At 34.7% G+C, this 21,225-nt stretch overlaps 1 protein-coding gene across 5 annotated transcripts in view; it reads right to left on the bottom strand.

The window, feature by feature from the left end:
- STAG2 (STAG2 cohesin complex component) overlaps positions 1-21,225 on the bottom strand; it is a 129,848-nt gene that overhangs the window by 25,061 nt on the left and 83,562 nt on the right. For all 5 annotated transcript variants that reach the window (XM_070783423.1, XM_070783427.1, XM_070783426.1 and 2 more), the window contains exons 15-25: positions 13,780-13,897; positions 13,264-13,367; positions 12,205-12,297; positions 11,975-12,064; positions 11,185-11,388; positions 9,009-9,079; positions 8,596-8,683; positions 8,423-8,503; positions 6,516-6,608; positions 4,335-4,509; positions 171-310 (exon numbers count right to left, since the gene is read on the bottom strand). In XM_070783423.1, coding sequence (XP_070639524.1) covers positions 171-310; positions 4,335-4,509; positions 6,516-6,608; positions 8,423-8,503; positions 8,596-8,683; positions 9,009-9,079; positions 11,185-11,388; positions 11,975-12,064; positions 12,205-12,297; positions 13,264-13,367; positions 13,780-13,897 — 1,257 coding nt within the window. The remainder of the gene's footprint in view (positions 1-170; positions 311-4,334; positions 4,510-6,515; positions 6,609-8,422; positions 8,504-8,595; positions 8,684-9,008; positions 9,080-11,184; positions 11,389-11,974; positions 12,065-12,204; positions 12,298-13,263; positions 13,368-13,779; positions 13,898-21,225) is intronic.

Here is a 21,225-nt window from a genome sequence, read left to right as displayed (position 1 = left end):
CCAAAATGTCCATTGATAGAGTGGAGGTATGAGAAAATGTTACTGAAAATGTTAAATATTTTAAGAGATTTCTTTTACACTACAAAAGTAACTTAACTATTAAAAATTTCAATGGTAACCAAACATAAAAGCAATATAAAAATATCTTGTTATCCACTTTTCAATTTTACCTTCATATACTGCTTGAAGATATCTGCAGCTGTATTCATCTCCACCACAGTATATACAATTAGCTTACAAAATGCTGCAAGTAAATTTCTCCTTTTGTGCAGAGCTTCAATTTTACTGGCTTCATCCTCCTGCTGACCATCTGAGGGAAAAAAGTTTCAAACATTAAGCCATCTGTATAGATATATATAAATAAGTAACTTTATTTTTATTTTGGAGAATGTGAAAAATAAAGAAAAAAAATTAAATAAAATAAGAATTATAACCACTCAATATCGTCATGAATGACCAGCCCATTTATTCCAATAGAAAAAAATTTTTGATGTCAAATCAGAAGGCTGTTTGATGAGCATGGAACAGGAACAAGTGGACTGAGTCAAAAGAACTGATGCTTAGCGAAGTCAGGCTAAGCCTGCCTAACATAGAAGCATGTCTAACCCATTGATCTACTTCCCTAATAGGATAGTTTGACAATGAGACCTGCATATTCACTATCTGTTGGGTAAGGTTTTTCTTCCCTAGGGGCAGACAACCTTAGAAATTGTCCTATCCCTTCTAAAGATGACCCCACCTCACCTAGAGCCCAACTTCCATTGACAGATACTTCCTTCATACATATTACAGATATTCAGTTAGACTGGCTGAGAAATCATTATTTTTAAGGGAACTTCACATACTTCTCCTCTGATTAATTATGTGAGATCTTGATATTTAATTATCAAAGGGATAAAATTATTTCCAAATTCATAGTTGAGAAAGCCAGACTACAGCCACCAAGTACTGCCAAAGGATTTTCAATTTGATCCTGTAAATAAAATTGTGATGATGCCTTTTACATAAAAAGCTATGCAAAGAATTTTCCTCTTGACAAATTTTATAAATGAAATTACTTATATCAAAAATATTGTGTATAAAACAAGCACTCTTTCTAAGAAAGTATTTACTTCACCCTGTCTCTGATAATCCTTGATAACTGCTCATAAATAAAAACCAAATGTTGAGACTAGGAATTTAAGACAGGCCATCCAAAAAGTTTCTGTTATGAAAATTGCCTATTCCAGAATGCCAGAGTCATTTTCTCAGAAACCTAAAATGTACTGTTTATTCTCTTTAAAGAGTACATTGAACATACAAGCTAACTTTTTCTTAATGACTCTGTGATTATAAACGGATTTCTATACAATATTGTTCCAATCATTGTTTGGTACTGCTCTCAAGAACTGGAGGGATATAAGACTTACTCCCCCTACAGACTAAGTTACCCTACAGACTAAGTTACTTAGATATTAAGAGGGTTTTTTTTGAGTCCTTTTCAAAGTTTTCTTCACTTCTTATTGAAAATTAGCTACTTTTTTCTCCTGTAGGGATTAAAGAATGTTAGAGAAGTATCTAACACACTGGGCCTTTCATAGATGTCAGTTGCCATTATTGTATGTTGTCAGAGCCTCTAGAAGCATTCCCTATTTTACCCTCCCCTTCTAATCTGATGTGGGCTAACAAATCAAATAACCATGGGTCTACAATATCTGGGGTTAGATGGTATGAAAAGCAATGGAAACGATCATATGTTGCTGGTGGGAGGATAAAAGAATAAAACTACTTTGGAGAATAATTTGGCAACATGTGGTACAGTTTAAAATGCACATAGACTATATACTCTAGCACTTCCACTCAGGTATACACAAGCACACCTCAGAGATACTGCAGGTTTGATGAGACCACCATGAAGTGAATACCACACTAAGATGAGTCACCTGAATTTTTTGGTTTCCCAGTTCATATAAAAGTTATGTTTATACTATACTAAGTCTTACTAAGTATGTAATAGCATTATGTCTAAAACATGTATGTACTTTAATTTAAAAACATTTCATTGCTAAAAAATGCTGATCATCATATAAGCTTTCATGTAAACTGCAATAGTAACAACAAAGATCACTAATCACAAATCACCATGATAAATAATGGAAAAATTTGAAATGTGCAAAAATTGCCAAAATATGACATAGAAACATGAAGTGAACAAATGTTGTTGGAAAAATGGCATTCACAGACTTACCTGATACAAAGTTGTCACAAGCCTTCAATTTGTAAAACTACACATTATCTATGAAAGTGCAATAAAAGGAGGTATGCCTGTACACTAGAAAAGCATCTGCACATGTGCTCAGGAGATAATTATAAGAACATTTTTGCAATATTATTTATAATAGAGGAAAAAATAGAAAAAAACTAGATGTTCATCAATATGAAAATGGATAACATGTGGTTAATTCATATCACACAATATTCAGCAGTCAGGATGAATAAACTATAACCACATGTCCACACTGATAAATTTCAAAAATGATGTTAATTCAAAAAACCAAGATGTAAATTAAATGCTCAACACGATACCATTTATGTGGAAGCTAGCAACAGAAAATAAACTATATATTCTTAAAAGACACATAAACTCCTGGTAAAATAGAAGTAAAATGCAGAGGCACAATAAACACCAAATTCAAGATAGCAGTTATTTCTAGGGAAAAACAATAATGGGATTGGGGAGGGATACAAACAAGGGCTTCTTTTTTTATCTATGCTTTATTCCTTTAAAAAACAAATCTGAAACAAGGCAAAATCTAACAAATGCTGGTGGTTGGTCTATATAAATGTGTTATATTTTATTCTTTTCCATAGAACTAGAATATATTTCATTTTTAAAGTGTAAATAGAAAAACACAGTACAAGGAGGTAAAGCAGAGTATAATTCCAGGAATCTCCAGAAAATTCAGGAGTATTGGCAAGGTTATTCTCATTCCTGTTCCCTATGGTCTAAATGAATTTGAGGTAGTCTGCAACTAACAAAAGGGTCATAGACAAAAACTGATTTTATATCAGTGTTTGGAATATATGTTTACTGATAGAAGTTTTAAAAACTCCAACTCATCTTTTAGGATCCATTGCAGATGTTAGCCTGTTTCAGGGGTGTTTTGACTCTGACAGAACAGTAAGAACTTTCTCTAAATGTCCATAACATTTTGTACATGTCTCTACTACTTATCAAGTTACATAATAATAATTTGCTTTTAGAAATGTCTTTTCTACTTGAATTCTTAAAAGACTACATCTCATTTTTTAAAAAAATTCACAGCATCTTAGTATACTGCCTGCTGACTAATAAATATCAAATTAATGTCAAAAATAAAGTATAACTAAACCAAGAGCTGGAAGTGAACAGTGGAAAATTCTAAGTATATAAACTTTAGTACATGGATTTTTGATTATCTGTTTTGCCTATTTTGATTTCTCAATCCTGTTCGAGTTAAGTTTGTGATTCTTGAGAACAAAATATTGATGTTATATATCCTTCGGGCTTAATGTCAAATTAAAAACAAACCCAGAAAGAAGTCACCAAATGTTATGTTTTTCCACAATTTCTTGTTCAAGTAAGGCATGGTGGTGGTGGTGGTTTAGTCACCAAGTCATGTCCAACTCTTGCGACCCCATAGACTGTAGCCCACCAGGCTCCTCTGTCCAAGGGATTCTCCAGGTAAGAATACTGGAGTGGGTTGCCATTTCCTTCTCCAGGGGATATTCCCCACCCAGGAAACAAACCCCGGTCTCCTGAACCGCAGGCAGATTCTTTACCAACTGAGCTATGACAGAAGCCCAAGTAAGGCATCCGTGTATGCAATCAGAGTACAAAGAGTAACAACGCCGAGGCTCTTCTGACTGTTTACCTGTGACATTCTGTATTGCCCCACACTTTAAAGGAAAAACGATGCTATGAAAGTATACAACAAAAATGTCACTTTAACATTTTTTTTCTGCTCTAGTTACTTGAATACTGGCATTACTAATGATTAAGGGGAAAGTGAAGTAAATTTTATTGATTACCTACCTACATGCCCAGGTACTACACTAGTCACTTTGCACAATGTAATTAACTCATACAGTTCTGTAGGTAGCTACAAATTAGAAAAACAAACTCACAACTAGTGAGAAATTATATTTCATTGTCTTTATGTTACAAGGAATGAATACAAAAATGCACTGGAAAATGTACCTGCCTTTCATGTTTAAGAATAAAATATGAAATAGTAGTATAACATTTTACACTGTTGCTAAATTTGATTTATGGTAGATATACAAATTTAACAAAAAGATGGCAATAAAATTACCTGCACTGTTATTGTCATCATCCTGTTCAATGAAGACATGATCCAGAATAAAGCTGAGCAACTCAGACTGCAATGAAGAATCAGGGGTGTAAACTAATGGCTCTAACATGTCACGCCCTCCTGACATAATCTGATGGCTGAAGATCATCAAAATATCACATAGAATAGTGAAGGCCTATTATAAAAAAAAAAAGGGGGGGATAGCATGCCATAAACCGAAGTTTTTCACAAACTGCCACAAATAACTTACATATTTAACATGGAAATAAAATCCAACTCTCTGCATTTGAAACTCAGTAAAGCAATGGCTATTAAGACTTTCCTAAGACTATAAGAGTGAAATTTTTGCAGCAATAACTACTGGTATTTGCACTGTGATCTACTAAATGCAAGGTAATTTCACAAATATTCTTTTTAATTTTCAGTAACTTTTAAGTGATTTGTACAATATGTTAATATCATCAAAATATGCAGTCAGAAGTCAATTGCATATCTTCTGACTCCAAATCCCACACTAAACCACAATGTCTCATGATATACATTCTCAAATATGAATTAATGTATAAACTTGATACCATTCTTCTCTTCTATGGAAGAAAAACACTTAAGCCAAGAAGATGAATATCTCCTAGAAGATCTCTTAGAAGAGAGATCACAAAATCTTATTGTCAGTATGTATGGTGATTAAGTAGAAAACACATAATAACCAAGTATGGGCCTGCAAACTAGTCACCACCAGGCAAAGCAGATCTTAATAATAGCTTTGCCTTTTTTGGAACTAACCACATTTATTTTTTTTCTCTTATGCTTTTGTCTCTTGGTCTCTTCCGCTCATTTTATTACTACAGAAATAATTTATACCGATCAGGTTATTTGAGTTTACAAATTTTTGCAACATACACAGTAAGTATACAAAGTCGTAAGCATGGTGACCTTACTAATTAGGTGAACTGGCAGGTCTTGTGAGCTAACCAGGACATATCCCTGGAGGCTGTTAGGAAGACTAATAATACACAGGTTATTTAATAACCAAATAGGTAATCTCCAAGTCTTAAAAAACTGATTATATATAAAGGAGATTACACACAATAACCCATAAGGAACTATGTGAAATAAGGAATATTAAGCTGAATTTCTTGGTGGCCTATGAAAATATATCAAGTAATATTTCACGTATTAGGTTTGGATCAGTGTATACTTCATTAAAAGGGCTTCCCAGGTGATGCAGTGGTAAAGAATCTGCCTGCCAATGCAGGAGACACAGGTTCGATCCCTGGGTTGGGAAGATGCCCTGGAGGAGGAAATGGCAATCCCCTCTAGTACTCTTGCCTGGAAAATCCCATGGACAGAGGACCCTGGTGGGCTACAGTCCATGGCGTTGCAGAGAATCAGTTATGACTGAGCAACTGAGTGCACCTACATGTACACACACACACAGATATACTTCATTAAAATCCTATTATAAGATTTTAACTATAAAATAATTTCACTATTGATACCTTCTGAAATTCTGTACCTCTTATCAGAATTGTAGAAAAGAAAATTAAAGTCCCAAGTCCTTTATTGTCACAGTTCAAAACTAAATAGGCTCTCGGTCCCAGGATCAGAATTAATTTTACAGATGGGAAAACTACCCATGGCACCAGGTAACAATGCATTTTCAGAATGAGAAAGTTGGCAGGAATGGAATTAAGAGGGCATATGAGGTGGGAAGGTAACACTTTGAAGACAGGGAAGTGATTAAAATGTTTATTTCAGACAAAGTCCACATAAGAAAAATAACTTCACACAATCAGGACAGGCAGGAATGCCAAGATCTGATAATATTCTCAGAGATAACAAAACCAGATGGACCTTTCCCTCCCTGAGGCAGACTTGCCATACCTGTTGCTTTCAGGAATAACTTACATAACTGCATACACCTACTTTGTATATATGGGTTTGTTGACCAAGTGTGGCATAAAGAAACAGTAATACAGAATGACTGCAATATAAGACTAATCGATAATGCTCCAAATGGACTTAATATTACTTAATCTATTTTTGAGCATGGGATATACACAGATAAATACGAGATATTTCTAGTTTGCCCAATTTTAGTATTACTCAAATTTTCTATATTAGTTCAAATATTTGTTCAGGGTTGCTTACAAAAGATTGCTATCTATAGTAGTTACTAACCTGTTCTTTAACAGTAGTATTCACATTGGTCAGGTAATGCTGACATATTTGACAGAATACCCTCATCTGTTTCTTTAAACGCAGCAAGTCCTCCTTGAAAAAAATGTAACAATAACATTTTAAAATACTGTATTAAAAACTCATTCAGTATTTAAGATATTTTAAATTACAAAAAGATCATCACATACTTAATTGTGCTAACTTTTTACATTAGATTTAAATTCTTCCTTAGCATTTATCAAAAAGGAAAACAAAAACCACTTTTAAAATCTCAACAAATTGTACCTTAAAAATACCAAGTATATTAATGGATAAAATCCTAAATGATCTTTAGAATGAGAAAAAACATATGACTATATATGGCTATCCATATAAATCCACTGCTTCAGAATGTTTAACAGGATTTACGCTCCATCCTTGCTTTGTAATTTGATGGCTGGCCAAGTGATGAATGGAATAAATTAAATGATTTTAAAAAAAGGGACAGTATCTTTCATTTGTAGGATACTGATTGTGCTTTTAAAAACAGAGAGAGGCCTAACAAAAATTAGTTTCATGGTATTACTCCACTTAAGGAAAACAAGAACAACAGAAGTCTCTAGTAAACCTACACTAAAAGGATGAATCTTTTTCTAGATTTTTTTAAATAAGTTTTTTTCTTTTTATAGATATTTGCAAATTAATTTAAAATAGAAAAATACTCTATAAAGATCATTCACACTAATTTATTTGAGGCATTACCTTTGCCCATCGCCTGATACTGAATGCCAAACGACAAAATATCAGTACACATTCAGTGTATGTAATAGACAAGTTAAAATAATAGATTTAACTTGGAGATCGCTTTGGTAAAGAAAACTCAACCAAGTTCAGCATAATAGTTTTGCATATAATAACCTTCATTTTTACCTTTTTGTCCCCTCTCCTAAACGTATTACCTTTTTCCCATGTTAATTTTTAACTCAATGCTTTTGATTTAGGTGAGCAATCATATCTGCTAATACATAGTCACTGGACCTACTACAAGTTTGATATTGAATTAAATAAAGTTTTTGAGGGTCTGACAAAAAGTACACTATTTTAACAGTACTATATTGTTTTTTGCAAGAGGCAAATATCCATCTGTAGATATAACAGCATCATGTACTTAAAAAGCTCAAAAAAATTCTAAAGTTATTCTGTGATTTTATGTAAAACAAACTTATCGAGAGGATTCCTTCTTGAGGAAAATAACTACAAACAACTAATTCTACATCTTACAGAAATCACTTAATGTTTACAAAAATGTGCTCAAATAATATTTAAGGCAACATCTACTGCAACAAGTACGATGTTTAAGTTTCTAATTTACAAATGAAAAAGTACTCTTTAGTTCAATTACTAAACACTTCAATGATTACAATTATGGATAAAATGTTGAAAGTTCTATGACCTAGTAGCTAGCACACTGCACTCAACCACAAAGTGATTTTTTATGAATTTGGAACATCAGTAGAGAGATCCGAGTGTGAATAAGATGATCCCCAAACAATACCAAGGTATAAGATCTAGGGACAGGTAGCTTGTAATAAGTAACTTATGGAACCCAATAGCTGTATCTATATGTTTTGAAGGTTCTTGGTCATGATTTACAAAATCAGTTCTTCATGCATCCAGAACTTTTGAGAATGATGTGGAAATCCATAAATTATGCCACCTACAAATGTGACTTTTTATTTTAAAACCATTCTCTAAACACATGTTAAATGTTCTTTCACGGAATATATATCAAACTACAAATAATTATTTTTAAAAGTATACATGCCTAAATAGAAGATAAGCAAGACTTTATTGAAAATCAGTCTTATGTTTAAGTTTGCTGAAAACTGAGTAATATTTACTAAAGACGCCACTGAAACACCACTAACCTTTGTAGAGCTACTTTCAGTTATCTTTGCAAGCTGCCAAAGGATTACATAGTGAGTACACTGCAGTGCGTGAATAACAATCTATAAAGGAACAAAAAGAACACAATTAAATTTTAAAAATCACATATTTTCATTCTCAAAGTGAAATATATAACTTGTAAATAAATAAAAACCTGTTCAGGCATGTCTCCATTTTCAATTCCGGTTTTCAATAGTTTGTAATTACAAGCAAACAAATCCCACTTTGAAAGATCATGGGCACTGTAAAAAAAGAATTAAGTTATATTAAAAATTTAAGCTTAATCACATCTGTTCTGGACTTGACTGCTAACAGAATACTGTTAAAGTAAAATACAGTAAACTTCCTAACATGTACCCACAAGAACAAAAAAATGTGTACTTTAAAAAAGTGTATTAGTTGAAATTTTTTTTTGTTTCTCATATTCAAAGTATGACTCCAAACACTTTTTTCCCAAAAGCACAAGAAACCCAGGAAAAATTATGACATTATTATAATCCCAAAACATGTAAGTTGGTTCTGATTTTGATAGTTTTAAAAAATCAGAAACTTTAAGATTCAACTTACTTATGAAAAGCAGTGATTCGCTTCAATGTTGACAATACCTGATATGCATCATCTTCATCAGGTTCTTCGCCCTATAAATGTTAATTATACCATATTAAACATTACTAATTACAAAAGTGAAAAATCTTAAGCTATTACATTTATGATACCACCCTAAAAAGAAAAACATAAAAGATCACAGTAATATCTTTTTCGACCCATCTCCCAGAATAATGAAAATAAAAACAAAAATAAACAAAGGAGACCTATTTAAACTCAAAAGCTTTTGCATAGCAAAGAAAACAATAAACAAAACACCACCCACAGACTGGAGAAAATAGTTGCAAATAATGTGATCAACAAGGAGTTAGTCTCCAAAATTACAAACAGCTCATGATGTTTAACATCATCAAAACAAACAACTGAATCAAAAAACAGGCAGAAGAACTAAATAGACATTTCTCCAAAGAAGACATACAGATGGCCAAGAGGCACATGAAAAGACTCTCAACATTGTTAATTATTAAGAGGAATGCAAATCAAAACTATAATGAGGTATCATTTCACCTCAGTCAAAATGGCTACCATCAAAAAATCTATAAACAATAAATGCTGAAGAGGGTGTGGAGAAGGAAATCTTTGTGGGAACTCTTTGTGGGATGAAACCTGGTATAGCCACTATGGAGAACAGTAAGAAGGTTCCTAAAAAAACTAAAAGTAGAGCTATCATGTGATCCAGCAATCCCACTCCTGGGAAGGTACCCAGAGAAAAACACAGTCCAAAAGGATATATGCACCCCAATGTTCGTTGCAGCACTGTTAACAGTAGTCAAGACACAGAAGCAACCTAAATGTCCATCAGACAGAGGAATGGATAAAGAAGATGTGGTACATATATACAATGGAGTATTACTCAGCCATTAAAAAGAATGAAGTAATGCCATTTACAGCAACATGGATGGACCTAGAGATTGTCATGCTGAGTAAAGTCAGTCAGAGAGAAGGAGAAATACATGACATCCCTTATGTGCAGAATCTTAAAAGAAATGATACAAATGAACTTACTTACAAAACAGAAACAGACCTAAAGAACAAACTTATGATTACCAGGTGGGAGAAGGATGGAGGGAAAGGCTAGGTAGGGAGTTTGGGATGGACAGGTACACACTGCTATATTTAAAATGGCTAACTGTATAGGTTCTACTGGATAGCACATGGAACTCTGCTCAATGTTATGTGGCAGCATGGATGGGAGAGGAGTTTAGAGGGAGAATGAAAACATGTATACGTATGCCTAAGTCTCTTTTTTGTCCACCTAAAACTAACACATCATTGTTAACCAGCTACATTCCAATGTAAACCTTTTTTTTAAAAAAAAGAATTATATCCAGCCAAGGGTAGTCATTAAAATTTTTAACTGAAAATGTAATCATTGTACATCAAAATATTTACACAAACTTCCAATTAAGCAAAACTTAGTAAGTATGAAATGTTACACTGAGAAATAAGAAAGTTTACGAACTAATTGTTAAACAAAGTAACTGGACATTACAATAGTCTGTATCATTTTCGCAGCATTTATGACAAAAGTGATGTGGAAAAACCTAAATGCAATAATCTGAGAATCATGAGTTTTTACTTTATGCAAATCAACTAAACTGTTGAGTATACCTTTCCAGAAAAGATAAAAACCACAATATAAATACAAGTGTATTTGAATATCGTGCTTAAGCCTCTTTGGAAATAGAACTGAACAATGAAACACCAAAATGAACAGTTGCTGTAATTTTTCAAGGCTTTATAATATCAAAGATCATAAATAAATCAACTTCCAAACCATTAAGAAATAACCCAATTTTTCAAATTACATGGAAACAATCTTGCTCAACTTTTCTGTTCCCTGTTCCCTAACAGCCTCCTGGTTAAACTAAACCCTGGAAACTTTCCAGATCATTTCTTTAAATTAAAAAAAAAGGAAAGGTGTTAATTTTGCTTTCACCATCTCTTAAGTTACAGATTCTTGCCACCTCCCTCTCTTGGTGGAGAAAAAACAAAATCATAGAACAGAAAGTCTGAATGTCTTTTCAACATACTACTAAGGACTACCACCAAGACTGTGACTGACCTGGTTATGGAGAGGGTAGGGGTGGGTGGGGCCACAGTGGGGGACAACTGACAAAATACTTGTAATACATACCTCTTGCAGAAAATCTTCAAGAAGCCGGTTAAATTTATCTGCCAACTCATCTATCAGTTGACTTCTTGAAATATCTACTCTGTTGAAAATTGTGAACTCTTCATTACAGAGTGCATGGTAAGTTTTAGAACACGCTTCCAAAACATCTGTATCTGTGTGCTTCTCTACAATATTCCGGATCTGTCGTAATAAGGCATCCAAATGCTGCAAAATCAAAGTTTCTTCATTAAAACTAAGGCATGTATGATGACAGGCATAAAATGACTGCACAACTGGGATGAAAAGCTTCAAATACAGTAACTTTACAACAGTAGGACACAATTTTAAGTTTTTCTAGTCAAGTAAAAAAATGCACTCATCGACCCAAACTTATTTCCCCTACTTCAACAGGAATAATATTATCTATCTCACAGGGCTTTGGTAAGATGTTAATACATATAAATATATATGTTCCTGGAACATAGTAAATGCATTCAATGAATATTAGCTGTTTCATTTTGCAATTGTTCTTATCCAGTTACCCACCTCCAATCTCCATAAATGGTCAGTGACATAGTAACATAATGTCTAGGAAGGAGGGTATTGCTATCAACATGAATCAAAGGGAAACCTCATTAGTGCCATTCTCTAAATACAACTTATCTAAAATATGTAAGGCATACAATATATAGGCTTCCTTTATATTAAATGCTATAAAAACATATTTCAAAAAATATAAACAAGCAATATGATGGGATGAACTATATTAACAATTTTTCTTAAAGGTTTATTATACACCGAAACACCCTACCTTTTCTAATCGTCCAGTGGTATATATTTCCAAATCAAAGTACTGTGGCAACTGCAACAAGTTAGTCACCTTTTCAGCATCTATAGAGTACTTTGAAATAAAAAAAAATCATGTCAAAAACATCACAATTATGGTAAGGAAATATTATGATAAGTAGAAAATTCTGTATGGCATTTCCAAACAAAACCTGTAATTTCTTAACAACAATCTTGATACCGACAGAAATTTACCTTAGCTAATAACTGAGGAAGGGCCACAGCAAAAAGTTCAGTGATTTTTGTCCTGTCATCCAACTGGGTCTTCTTCTCCTTTGCTGTAAGCACCTAAGGAAACACAACAAAGTTTCCAAGTATTTATTAATAAGCCCATTAACACTGTTAGGTGCTCAAGTTTAAATATTCAAAGCAAGTAATAAAATGACATTTTAAATAATGGATACAAAAATTTCTACTATAAAACTTGAAACCCAGAAGTAACAAAGAGAATAGCCTGCACATTATTTTTTTAAAAAACTTTGAATAGTTCTAGAGACAAAATCAATACCAAATTAGACTAACCTACCCTAACTTTGGATGAAAAGAAAAGCAGCTAGGAAATACAGTTTATTAGTTTATATAGTCATGGAAGTGAGTAGGATTTCAGTCAACTGTAAGTTGTGCCATGATCCATGGGTTATGAATTCAATATAATTAACGACTAGTAATTAAAGAAGAAGAACAACAACAACAAAAAAGAGAACTGAATGCATCACGTACGTTGCAATATTGTAACTTATATAACTGCTTCAGTTACATACAAAAACACATATACAGATGTGTACTAGGTCACAATATAAAAATTATTTTTGTGCTTCACAAAGTTTGAAAGCCTGTGCAACTGTTGGTCTACAATACATGTGAACTTTGAAATAATGCATTAAAATTGAGTCCCAGGAAACAGAAATTTCCCCCATTTTAATGAATGATGCTCTTACTTTTATTAAAAGAAAGTAAATCTGTAAATAAATCACAACAGACAAATATACCATTCTAAAATGATGCACAGCAAGCAATCTTTACAGGGACTGACAATCACTGTAGTAAACTAACAAAGAATCTTACAGAAGGAATGCAGACTTCCCAAACTGCTAATGCTTTAAAATTTACTTCTAACATGTTTATAAGCAAAGATCACCTAAAAAATAAAATTTAAGATTCAAAAATTTGATTATATACCTACAAATAAGAACTTAAAAAAAGTTATTAAAAAAGAGACATATAATTTAGAACACTGAAAATATGTTGGCGTACCCTTTTTCCTGTCCCTCTCCCCACAGGAGGATGACATTCAGCAGCTTGTCTAATGGTACAAAGCATTATTTCAATCAGAGCACTCTCTTGTCTGTCTGTTAGCGCTGGGAAAAAAATAATCAGAAAGAGTTAACCTATTTTTTTCTCTATACGCCATTTATAATCATTACATAACAGTTCTTGTGCCTGTGACAGAATCTGACCTAATGTACTAAAGAAAATCTTATTACTATATCACAAAAAGGATCAGAACAAGTTAAAACTTACTAAATATTATAAATCTGTAAACCACCAGTCCACAATTTGAGAAATGAAAATATGAACAGATGCAAAAAAATAAAATACAATAAAACATCATAAATATTGACAGGAACTATACCTTTCTAATATTCATGTGTATGAAAACAAAATTATCCAAAGACTTTGAATCAACTATTTTAATGCTAAAACAGAATAAGTAAAATCTGTTTTCAAAATTACCTAGACAACAAAAACACCATAATTAAACATCCTTACCTTCCTCTCCACTAAGTGGCTCCTCCAGCAACAAGCTATTCATACATTCCCAGTCTTTCAGCAGCTCAGTAGCACAGTCCCACATGCTATCCACAAGGTATGCTGCATGCTCATGTAACTAAAATTTAAAAAGAACAATGTGCTCTTAGACAAATATACTAGCCTTAATCAAAAGAATGCAAGCTTTGTTGGCACCATACACAAACTCAAACAACAATGTTTTTTAATGTCAAGGAGAAGAAAGGAAAGAGAAGAATTGCCTTAGCTTGCTAAGTGTAAGTAAACACTGTTAGGTATTACCATTTCTCATGATAATCATTAATATGAAAATTGTTTCTGAAGAGACTATATGCATGCATTTAGTTATTACCTGACTCAAAAGAGTCATCCCGTTTGAAGTCTCACCCATGGAGTGGATGCACTCCCTGGGACCCTTTCCCAATTGGGACTCCAGATGTGCTATGACACAGGACTTTCGAACCCAATTTGGTGATGTACTTTCTGCTCTATTTCTCTTTTCTTTTAATGTTAGTATATTGAAAGTAAGCTAGATCATTCTTTCATAAATATCTGTATTATTTATTTGTATATAAAGAGTGACTTATTTTGTTAACAAATCCTTTGAACCTGAAAGTGTAAACTTTCTGCAAAACATTAATTGGTGCTGTGAGCAGGATTTGTGAGACAAAATGCCACTCTTTAAGAGAAAAAAGAGATTAAGGTTGATGAAGTTTTTATTCCCAGATTGGAAGATTCACCTTATTGCTCGTTACCTAGTGAATGGGATTCACTGAACTGTGTGAGAATTGGAACCTTAAATTTTGCGGTTTGTGCTGATTGAGAAAGGTTAAGAATGTGCCGTGCTAGGTGAAAGCCTGGATGGTCCTCTCCCTAACTTAAGGTACATGAATTTAACTTAAAATTATCTAACAAGAAGTTAGACATAATTGGAAAAAGAATTATGTGATTTCTGAGGACTGTCCATGTTACAATGCCAAAATTATATTTTAGTTGATCAAATAAATCACTGTTTAAGTCGGCTCTCCCAGTGTCCCCCACTCCCTTCTTTCTTTGTCCTGTTGCTGCCTTACACCCCTCCATCTGCCTGTCTCCCTCTCCATCAGCTAATCCCCTTCTAACATTTCCTATCTATCAGTGGGGGAAGGGGAAGCCCAACTTCTTCCACTCCTTCTGCACTTCAGCAAATTTTTTTTTCCTGCCCTGTTCAGAGTCAACTTGAGCACTACTTGGTCAATATTTTAGCTATAAAACTATGGCTACAGAAACAAAAGATTGCCAGGAGAAATATCAATAACCTCAGATATGCAGATGACACCACCCTTATGGCAGAAAGCGAAGAACAACTAAGGAGCCTCTTGATGAAAGTGAAACAGGAGAGTGAAAAAGTTGGCTTAGAGCTCAAAATGCAAAAAACTAAGATCATGGCATCTGGTCCCATCACTTCAAGGGAAACAGATGAGGAAACAGTGGAAACAGTGTCAGACTTTATTTTTTGGGGTTCCAAAATTACTGCAGATGGTGATTGCAGCCATGAAATTAAAAGACGCTAACTCCTTGGAAGGAAAGTTATGACCAACCTAGATAGCGTATTCAAAAGCAGAGATATTACTTTGCCAACAAAGGTCCATCTGGTCAAGGCTATGGTTTTTCCAGTGGTCATGTATAGTTGGACTATAAAGAAAGCTGAGGGCCAAAGTATTGATGCTTTTGAACTGTTGTGATGAAGAAGACTCTTTGAGAATTCCTTGGACTGCAAGGAGATCCAACCAGTTCATCCTAAAGGAAATCAGTTCTGAATATTCATTGGAAGGACTGATACTGAAGCTGAAACTCCAATACTTTGGCCACCTGATGTAAAGAACTGACTCACTGGAAAAGACTGTGATGCTGGGAAAGATTGAGGGCAGGACGAGAAGGGGATGACAGAGGATGAGATGGTTGGATGGCATCACCGACTCAATGGACATGAGTTGAGTTTGAGTAAACTTGGGGAGTTGGTGATGGACAGGGAGGCCTGGAGTGCTATAGTCCATGGGGTCAAAAGAGTCGGTCTCAACTGAACTGAACAGAAAGGCAAGATGACTTTTTTGGCACAGGATGGCCATGGTATTCTTTACACTCTGGAGAAAACTGGTTAAAATGATTTTTTTTTCCTTTGCAACTGCAAAACCAGTTCCTCTTACATATGCAATTAAAAAGAGCTAGCTTTTTACATGGAGAAGGCAATGGCACCCCACTCCAGTACTTTTGCTAGAAAATCCTATGGACAGAGGAGCCTGGTAGGCTGCAGTCCATGGGGTCACCAGAGTCGGACACGACTGAGCGACTTAACTTTCACTTTTCACTTTGATGCATTGGAGAAGGAAATGGCAACCCACTCCAGTGTTCTTGTCTGGAGAATCCCAGGGACGGGGAAGCCTGGTGGGCTGCCGTCTATGGGGTCGCACAGAGTCGGACACGACTGAAGCAACTTAGCAGCAGCAGCAGCAGCAGCTTTTTACAAAGGCCTGCCTAGAAAAAAGCTTGAAGTTAACCTTTGCCTGGGCTTTCCAGATGGTACTAGTGGTAAAGAATCTGTCTGCTAATGACAGGACATGCAAGAGACATGGGTTCAATCCCTGGGTTTGGAAGATCCCCTCAAGGATTTCCCTGGGCAGAGGAATTTAACTTACAATTGGAGCCCTGGTGGGCTACAGTCCATGGCGTCACAAAGAGTTTGAGAGGACAGAAGCAATTTAGGACGGCACACAACCTTTGGCATGTCCTTGAAATACAGAGCCCAATTTGCCTGAGACCTCAGCTTTGGGCAAATGGAAATTTCAAGCCAAGATAAAAAAAATAAATAAATAAAGGAAAAGAGAGAAAGGAGTCAAGGAGACATTTTAAATCTCAAGTGGAAAACTATGAGATCCTCTGTCTGTCTGTCTGGATTTATCTATGTCTCAGTGTGTGTCTTTGTTTTTGGATAATATGAGGTTAATTTGTAAATGAGCTCTAATTCAACTGGCTTAAAGAAAAGTAAGTGCTTACAAATCAAACAATTACAAGAGAAATTAACCTAAATGAATTTCAGCTTCACGTGAGCTGCGACATATTCAATATTAAATATCTAATATTAATGCTTGTTTGTAAATCTAATTAAGACATGTCTGAGTCATCAACATTGTGTAATACTTTTATCATGCCTAGGTTTAATGCAAGCTAAATTTGTCAACAAGGAAAGTAACTCGAGTGAAGAAACTTTTTAAATAAAAGAAAAACAGAAATGGAACAAGAGCTTTTAGATAAACTCTATTAAGAATAATTACACTTAAGGAACGGCTGTCTAAAATAGTTTCTCCAGATAGGGGTAACTTGAATTTCTATGCTTGTGCTAAACTAAGTGATAAACATTTATTGAAATTTTTCCAAAATTCACTTCAATTCATTTCCAAATAAAATAAAATTTTGAAACTTTAATTATTGAACACTAACTTCCTTTTACAGAGAAACTAAAGAGATTTTAGACTGTTAATGAATATGTTTGGTGCCATCCTGAGATGTTGTCTATAAGAAAGCAAATGCTTTTAGAAATTAAAACTGGTACTTATGTTCACCAATCTACAGAATGCTAATATTAAGGGCAGTTCATGGTCTCTTAGGGAAAATAAGTTAGGTTAAAAATGAAAAAAAAAAAAAAAAAGAAAGAAAGAAAAAAGGTATGAGAAATGAAATTGCATTTTATTAAGAAAAAAGAAAGTAGGTCTGACTTACAGGTGGCTGTTTCTAAAAAAAACAAAGTGATTAAGAAAAAAAGAGAGGCTTTATGGAAAGTGGACCCCAAGAAAAGAGTTTTGCACGTAATACAAGTTTTCTTGAGATGTTGAACTGCCTTTGATAATGGATTTTAAGATTCTTTACCTCTGGAGTGATCTGTTCTATGTTTACCTTTGAACTCTTTTTTTAACTTTTGGCTAATCTTGTGCTAACTTTGGTTGTTCACCAATGACCTATATACTATCTAACGGTTATAAATCCTGTTGATATTTTTGGCAAAACTTACTAAAATTAAATTCTAAAGAAGTTCTTTTGACCTCTAGCTGGCTTTAGGATGCTTCAGAGGGCCCGTGAGACATCTCAAAGAGAGGTATTAAAATACCTGGGTTCATTTGACATGTTAAATTACATGGGAAATACTGTTGGAGGGGTGGTAAATCTTCTGAGGTTATACTGTATGGTTGATATTACTAATATAGATATCCTGAAATTATGTGGAATTCATAAAGATATGATATGTCCTGATAAAATGTTGTCAATGACCAGATTGCTTTGTCAACTGCAATACAATCAGATTTTAAACATGCCTTCAATGGTTTCACTCCGATGCCTTTGAAAGAATACTGCTGCTTCTTCAAAATTTATGGAAAAGACTTTTCTAATATTACAAACAAATTTTGTTATTAACAGTAAGCTGGTACCAAACTGGTATTTGGTTTTCTCTCTTTGTTAAGAGAACAAAGTTTGCTTAGAATATGGCTTTTAACAAGATTGTGAATTTCTTTGCCTTTAAGTGATTTATATTTGTTTTTAAAACCTTTTGTTATTTTGGTAAAGTAAACAAGCATTCTCTATGAAGATTATGGTACATGTAGATAAAGCTGCTTCTGCTTCTACAAAATTAACCCCTCCCTGTCAAACTACTGCTATCCTGATGCCCTTAAAACATGGCAAATAGTCTACTCCTAAATAGGGGAATTTAAAATGGGTAAGCAACAGCTGTAAATCAAACAGTCAGGGCTATGGGAAATCCAAGACTGCCACTTGGCTTTTCCTGGCTCCCTGACAAACCTCATTTTTATTTGATGGGATAAAGCATTCCCTGACTGCAGGGTTAATGCCCTCACAATGAAAAATGTTTATGTTTCACTGAACATTAAATCCTAGTTTTGTTCTTCACTTCTGAGATAGTTCCTTGTTGTTATATTACTAAAAATTTAATTAAGTTGTTAAAAGGACACTCTAATTTTGTTTCTAAAGCTTGTATCAGCAGTCAAGCTTTAGATAAAGATTAAATGCTCCATGATGTACAACCAGGGGATTATCACCTGGATATAATCATTTAACTAAGTTAGATGACCTTGGGTATACTGAGCTATACCGAATGAAAGTTCTTGACTTAAATTCTTGCTTGTGACCTTACTAATAACTGCTAGTTGTATTATTTTCTATGTTGCCTGTTTCACAAAATTGTTGTCTTTTACATTTCCAATAATGTGACTGAGCCACTGATAAAATAACGATATATACAGTTCCACAGAACTTGGTATCTGAGGGGGACTAGTTCCAAGACCACACATAGATTTTCCAAGGATGCTCAAGTTAATGGTATAAACTGAAGTGAAAGTGAAAGTCACTCAGTCGCGTCCGCGTCTTTGTGGACAGGCCAGAATTCTCCAGGCCAGAATACTGGAGTGGGTAACCGTTCCCTTCTCCAGGGGATCTTCCCAACCCAAGGATCAAACCCAGGTCTCCTGCATTGCAGGCACATTCTTTACCAGCTGAGCCACAAAGGAAGTCCAATGATATAAAATGGTATAGTATTTACACATAACCTACTCTCATCCTTTCATATACTTTAAATCAACTCTAGATAACTTACAATACGTAATACAATGCAAATACTATGTGAATAGTTGACTGCTGCTGCTGCGTCGCTTCAGTCATGTCCGACTGTGTGCGACCCCACAGACGACAGCCCACCAGGCTCCCCCGTCCCTGGGATTCTCCAGGCAAGAACACTGGAGCGGGTTGCCATTTTCTTCTCTAATGCATGAAAGTGCAAAGTGAAAGTGAAGTCGCTCAGTCGTGTCTGACTCTTCGCGACACCATGGACTGCAGCCTACCAGGTCCTCCGTCCATGGGATTTTTCAGGCAAGAGTACTGGAGTGGGGTGCCACTGCCTTCTCCAACAGTTGACAGTGCATGGCAAATTCAAGTTTGGCTTTTTCAAACTCCTGGAATTTTTAAAAAAATATTTTCAATCCACTATTGGTTGAATCCCCTGTTGGCTGAATCTGCGCTGAGGTGGGGGGTTGGCAATTGTATTACATAAGTGAACTACTGTCAGTTATAAAATACACTACAAATATATTGTAACATAATGGGAGTGGTAATTATTATGTAAAACATAAAATACATGATTACTTATCAATTCACTGACTTCCCTGGAGGCTCAGATGGTAAAAGCATCTGCCTACAATGCGGGAGACCTGGGTTCGATCCCTAGGTCGGGAAGATTCCCGGGAGAAGGAAATGGCAATCGACTCCAGTACTCTTGCCTAGAAAATCCCATGGACGGCGGAGCCTGATAGGCTACAGTCCATGGGGTTGCAAAGTCGGACACAACTGAGTGACTTCACTTTCACTTTATCAATTCACTATGTAAGTAAATCATTTCTATTCAGTGTGTGAAAGGGCCTTACAGCTATCCAACACATTTTAGGAGACAAGCATTACCATGATACCAAAACCCATCAAAGACATTATACTTTAAAATACACACACATACCAACACATTGCATGAACATGGAGAAAACACTCTCAAAAAAATCAATAAACTGAAACCAACCACACACTTATGGACAATCAATCTTTGACAAATGAGAATAGAATATACAATGGAAAAAAGACAGTCTCTTTAGCAAGTGGTGTTGGGAAAGCTTGACAGCCTCAAGTAAACCAAAGAAGCTAGAACACACCCTCTTTACCACACACAGAAATAAACTCAAAATGGCTTAAAGACTTAAATATAAGGCAGGACAACATAAAACTCCCAGAAGAAAACATTCTCTGACATAAATCATAGCAATGTGTTCTTAGGTCACTCTCTCAAGGCAAAGAAATACAAAAATAAAGAAATGCAACCTATTCAAACTAATAAGCTTTTGCACAGCAAACGAAAGCATAAGCAAAATGAAAATATGACCTAATAACTGGGAGAAAACATTTGCAAACAATGTGATGGACAAGGGCTTAATTGACAGAATATACAAACAACTCATACAACTCAATATCAAAAAAACAAACAATCTAATCAAAAAATGGACAGAAGACCTAAACAGATATTTCTCCAAAAACACACAGGTGGCCAATAGGCACATGAAAAGAAGCTTATCATTGCTAATTATTTGAGAAATGCAAATCAAAACTACAATGAGGCACCACCTCACACTGGTCAGAATGGCCATGTCTACAAATAATAAAAGGCTGAAAGGATGTGGAGAAAAGGGAACCCTCCTACACTGTTGGTGCAGTCAATATGGAAAACAGTATGGAGATTCCTCAAAAAACTAAAAACAGAGTTGCCATATAATTCAGCAATCCCACTCCTGGGCATATATCCAGAGAAAACTATAATTTGAAAAGACGCATGCACCCCTATGTTCA

This window comes from Bos indicus, chromosome X (genome assembly GCF_029378745.1).
Source record: "Bos indicus isolate NIAB-ARS_2022 breed Sahiwal x Tharparkar chromosome X, NIAB-ARS_B.indTharparkar_mat_pri_1.0, whole genome shotgun sequence".
In the NCBI taxonomy this organism is placed as follows: Eukaryota; Metazoa; Chordata; class Mammalia; order Artiodactyla; family Bovidae; genus Bos; species Bos indicus.
Note: the sequence above shows the minus strand (reverse complement) of the source record. Positions and strands in the feature narration are given on the sequence as shown.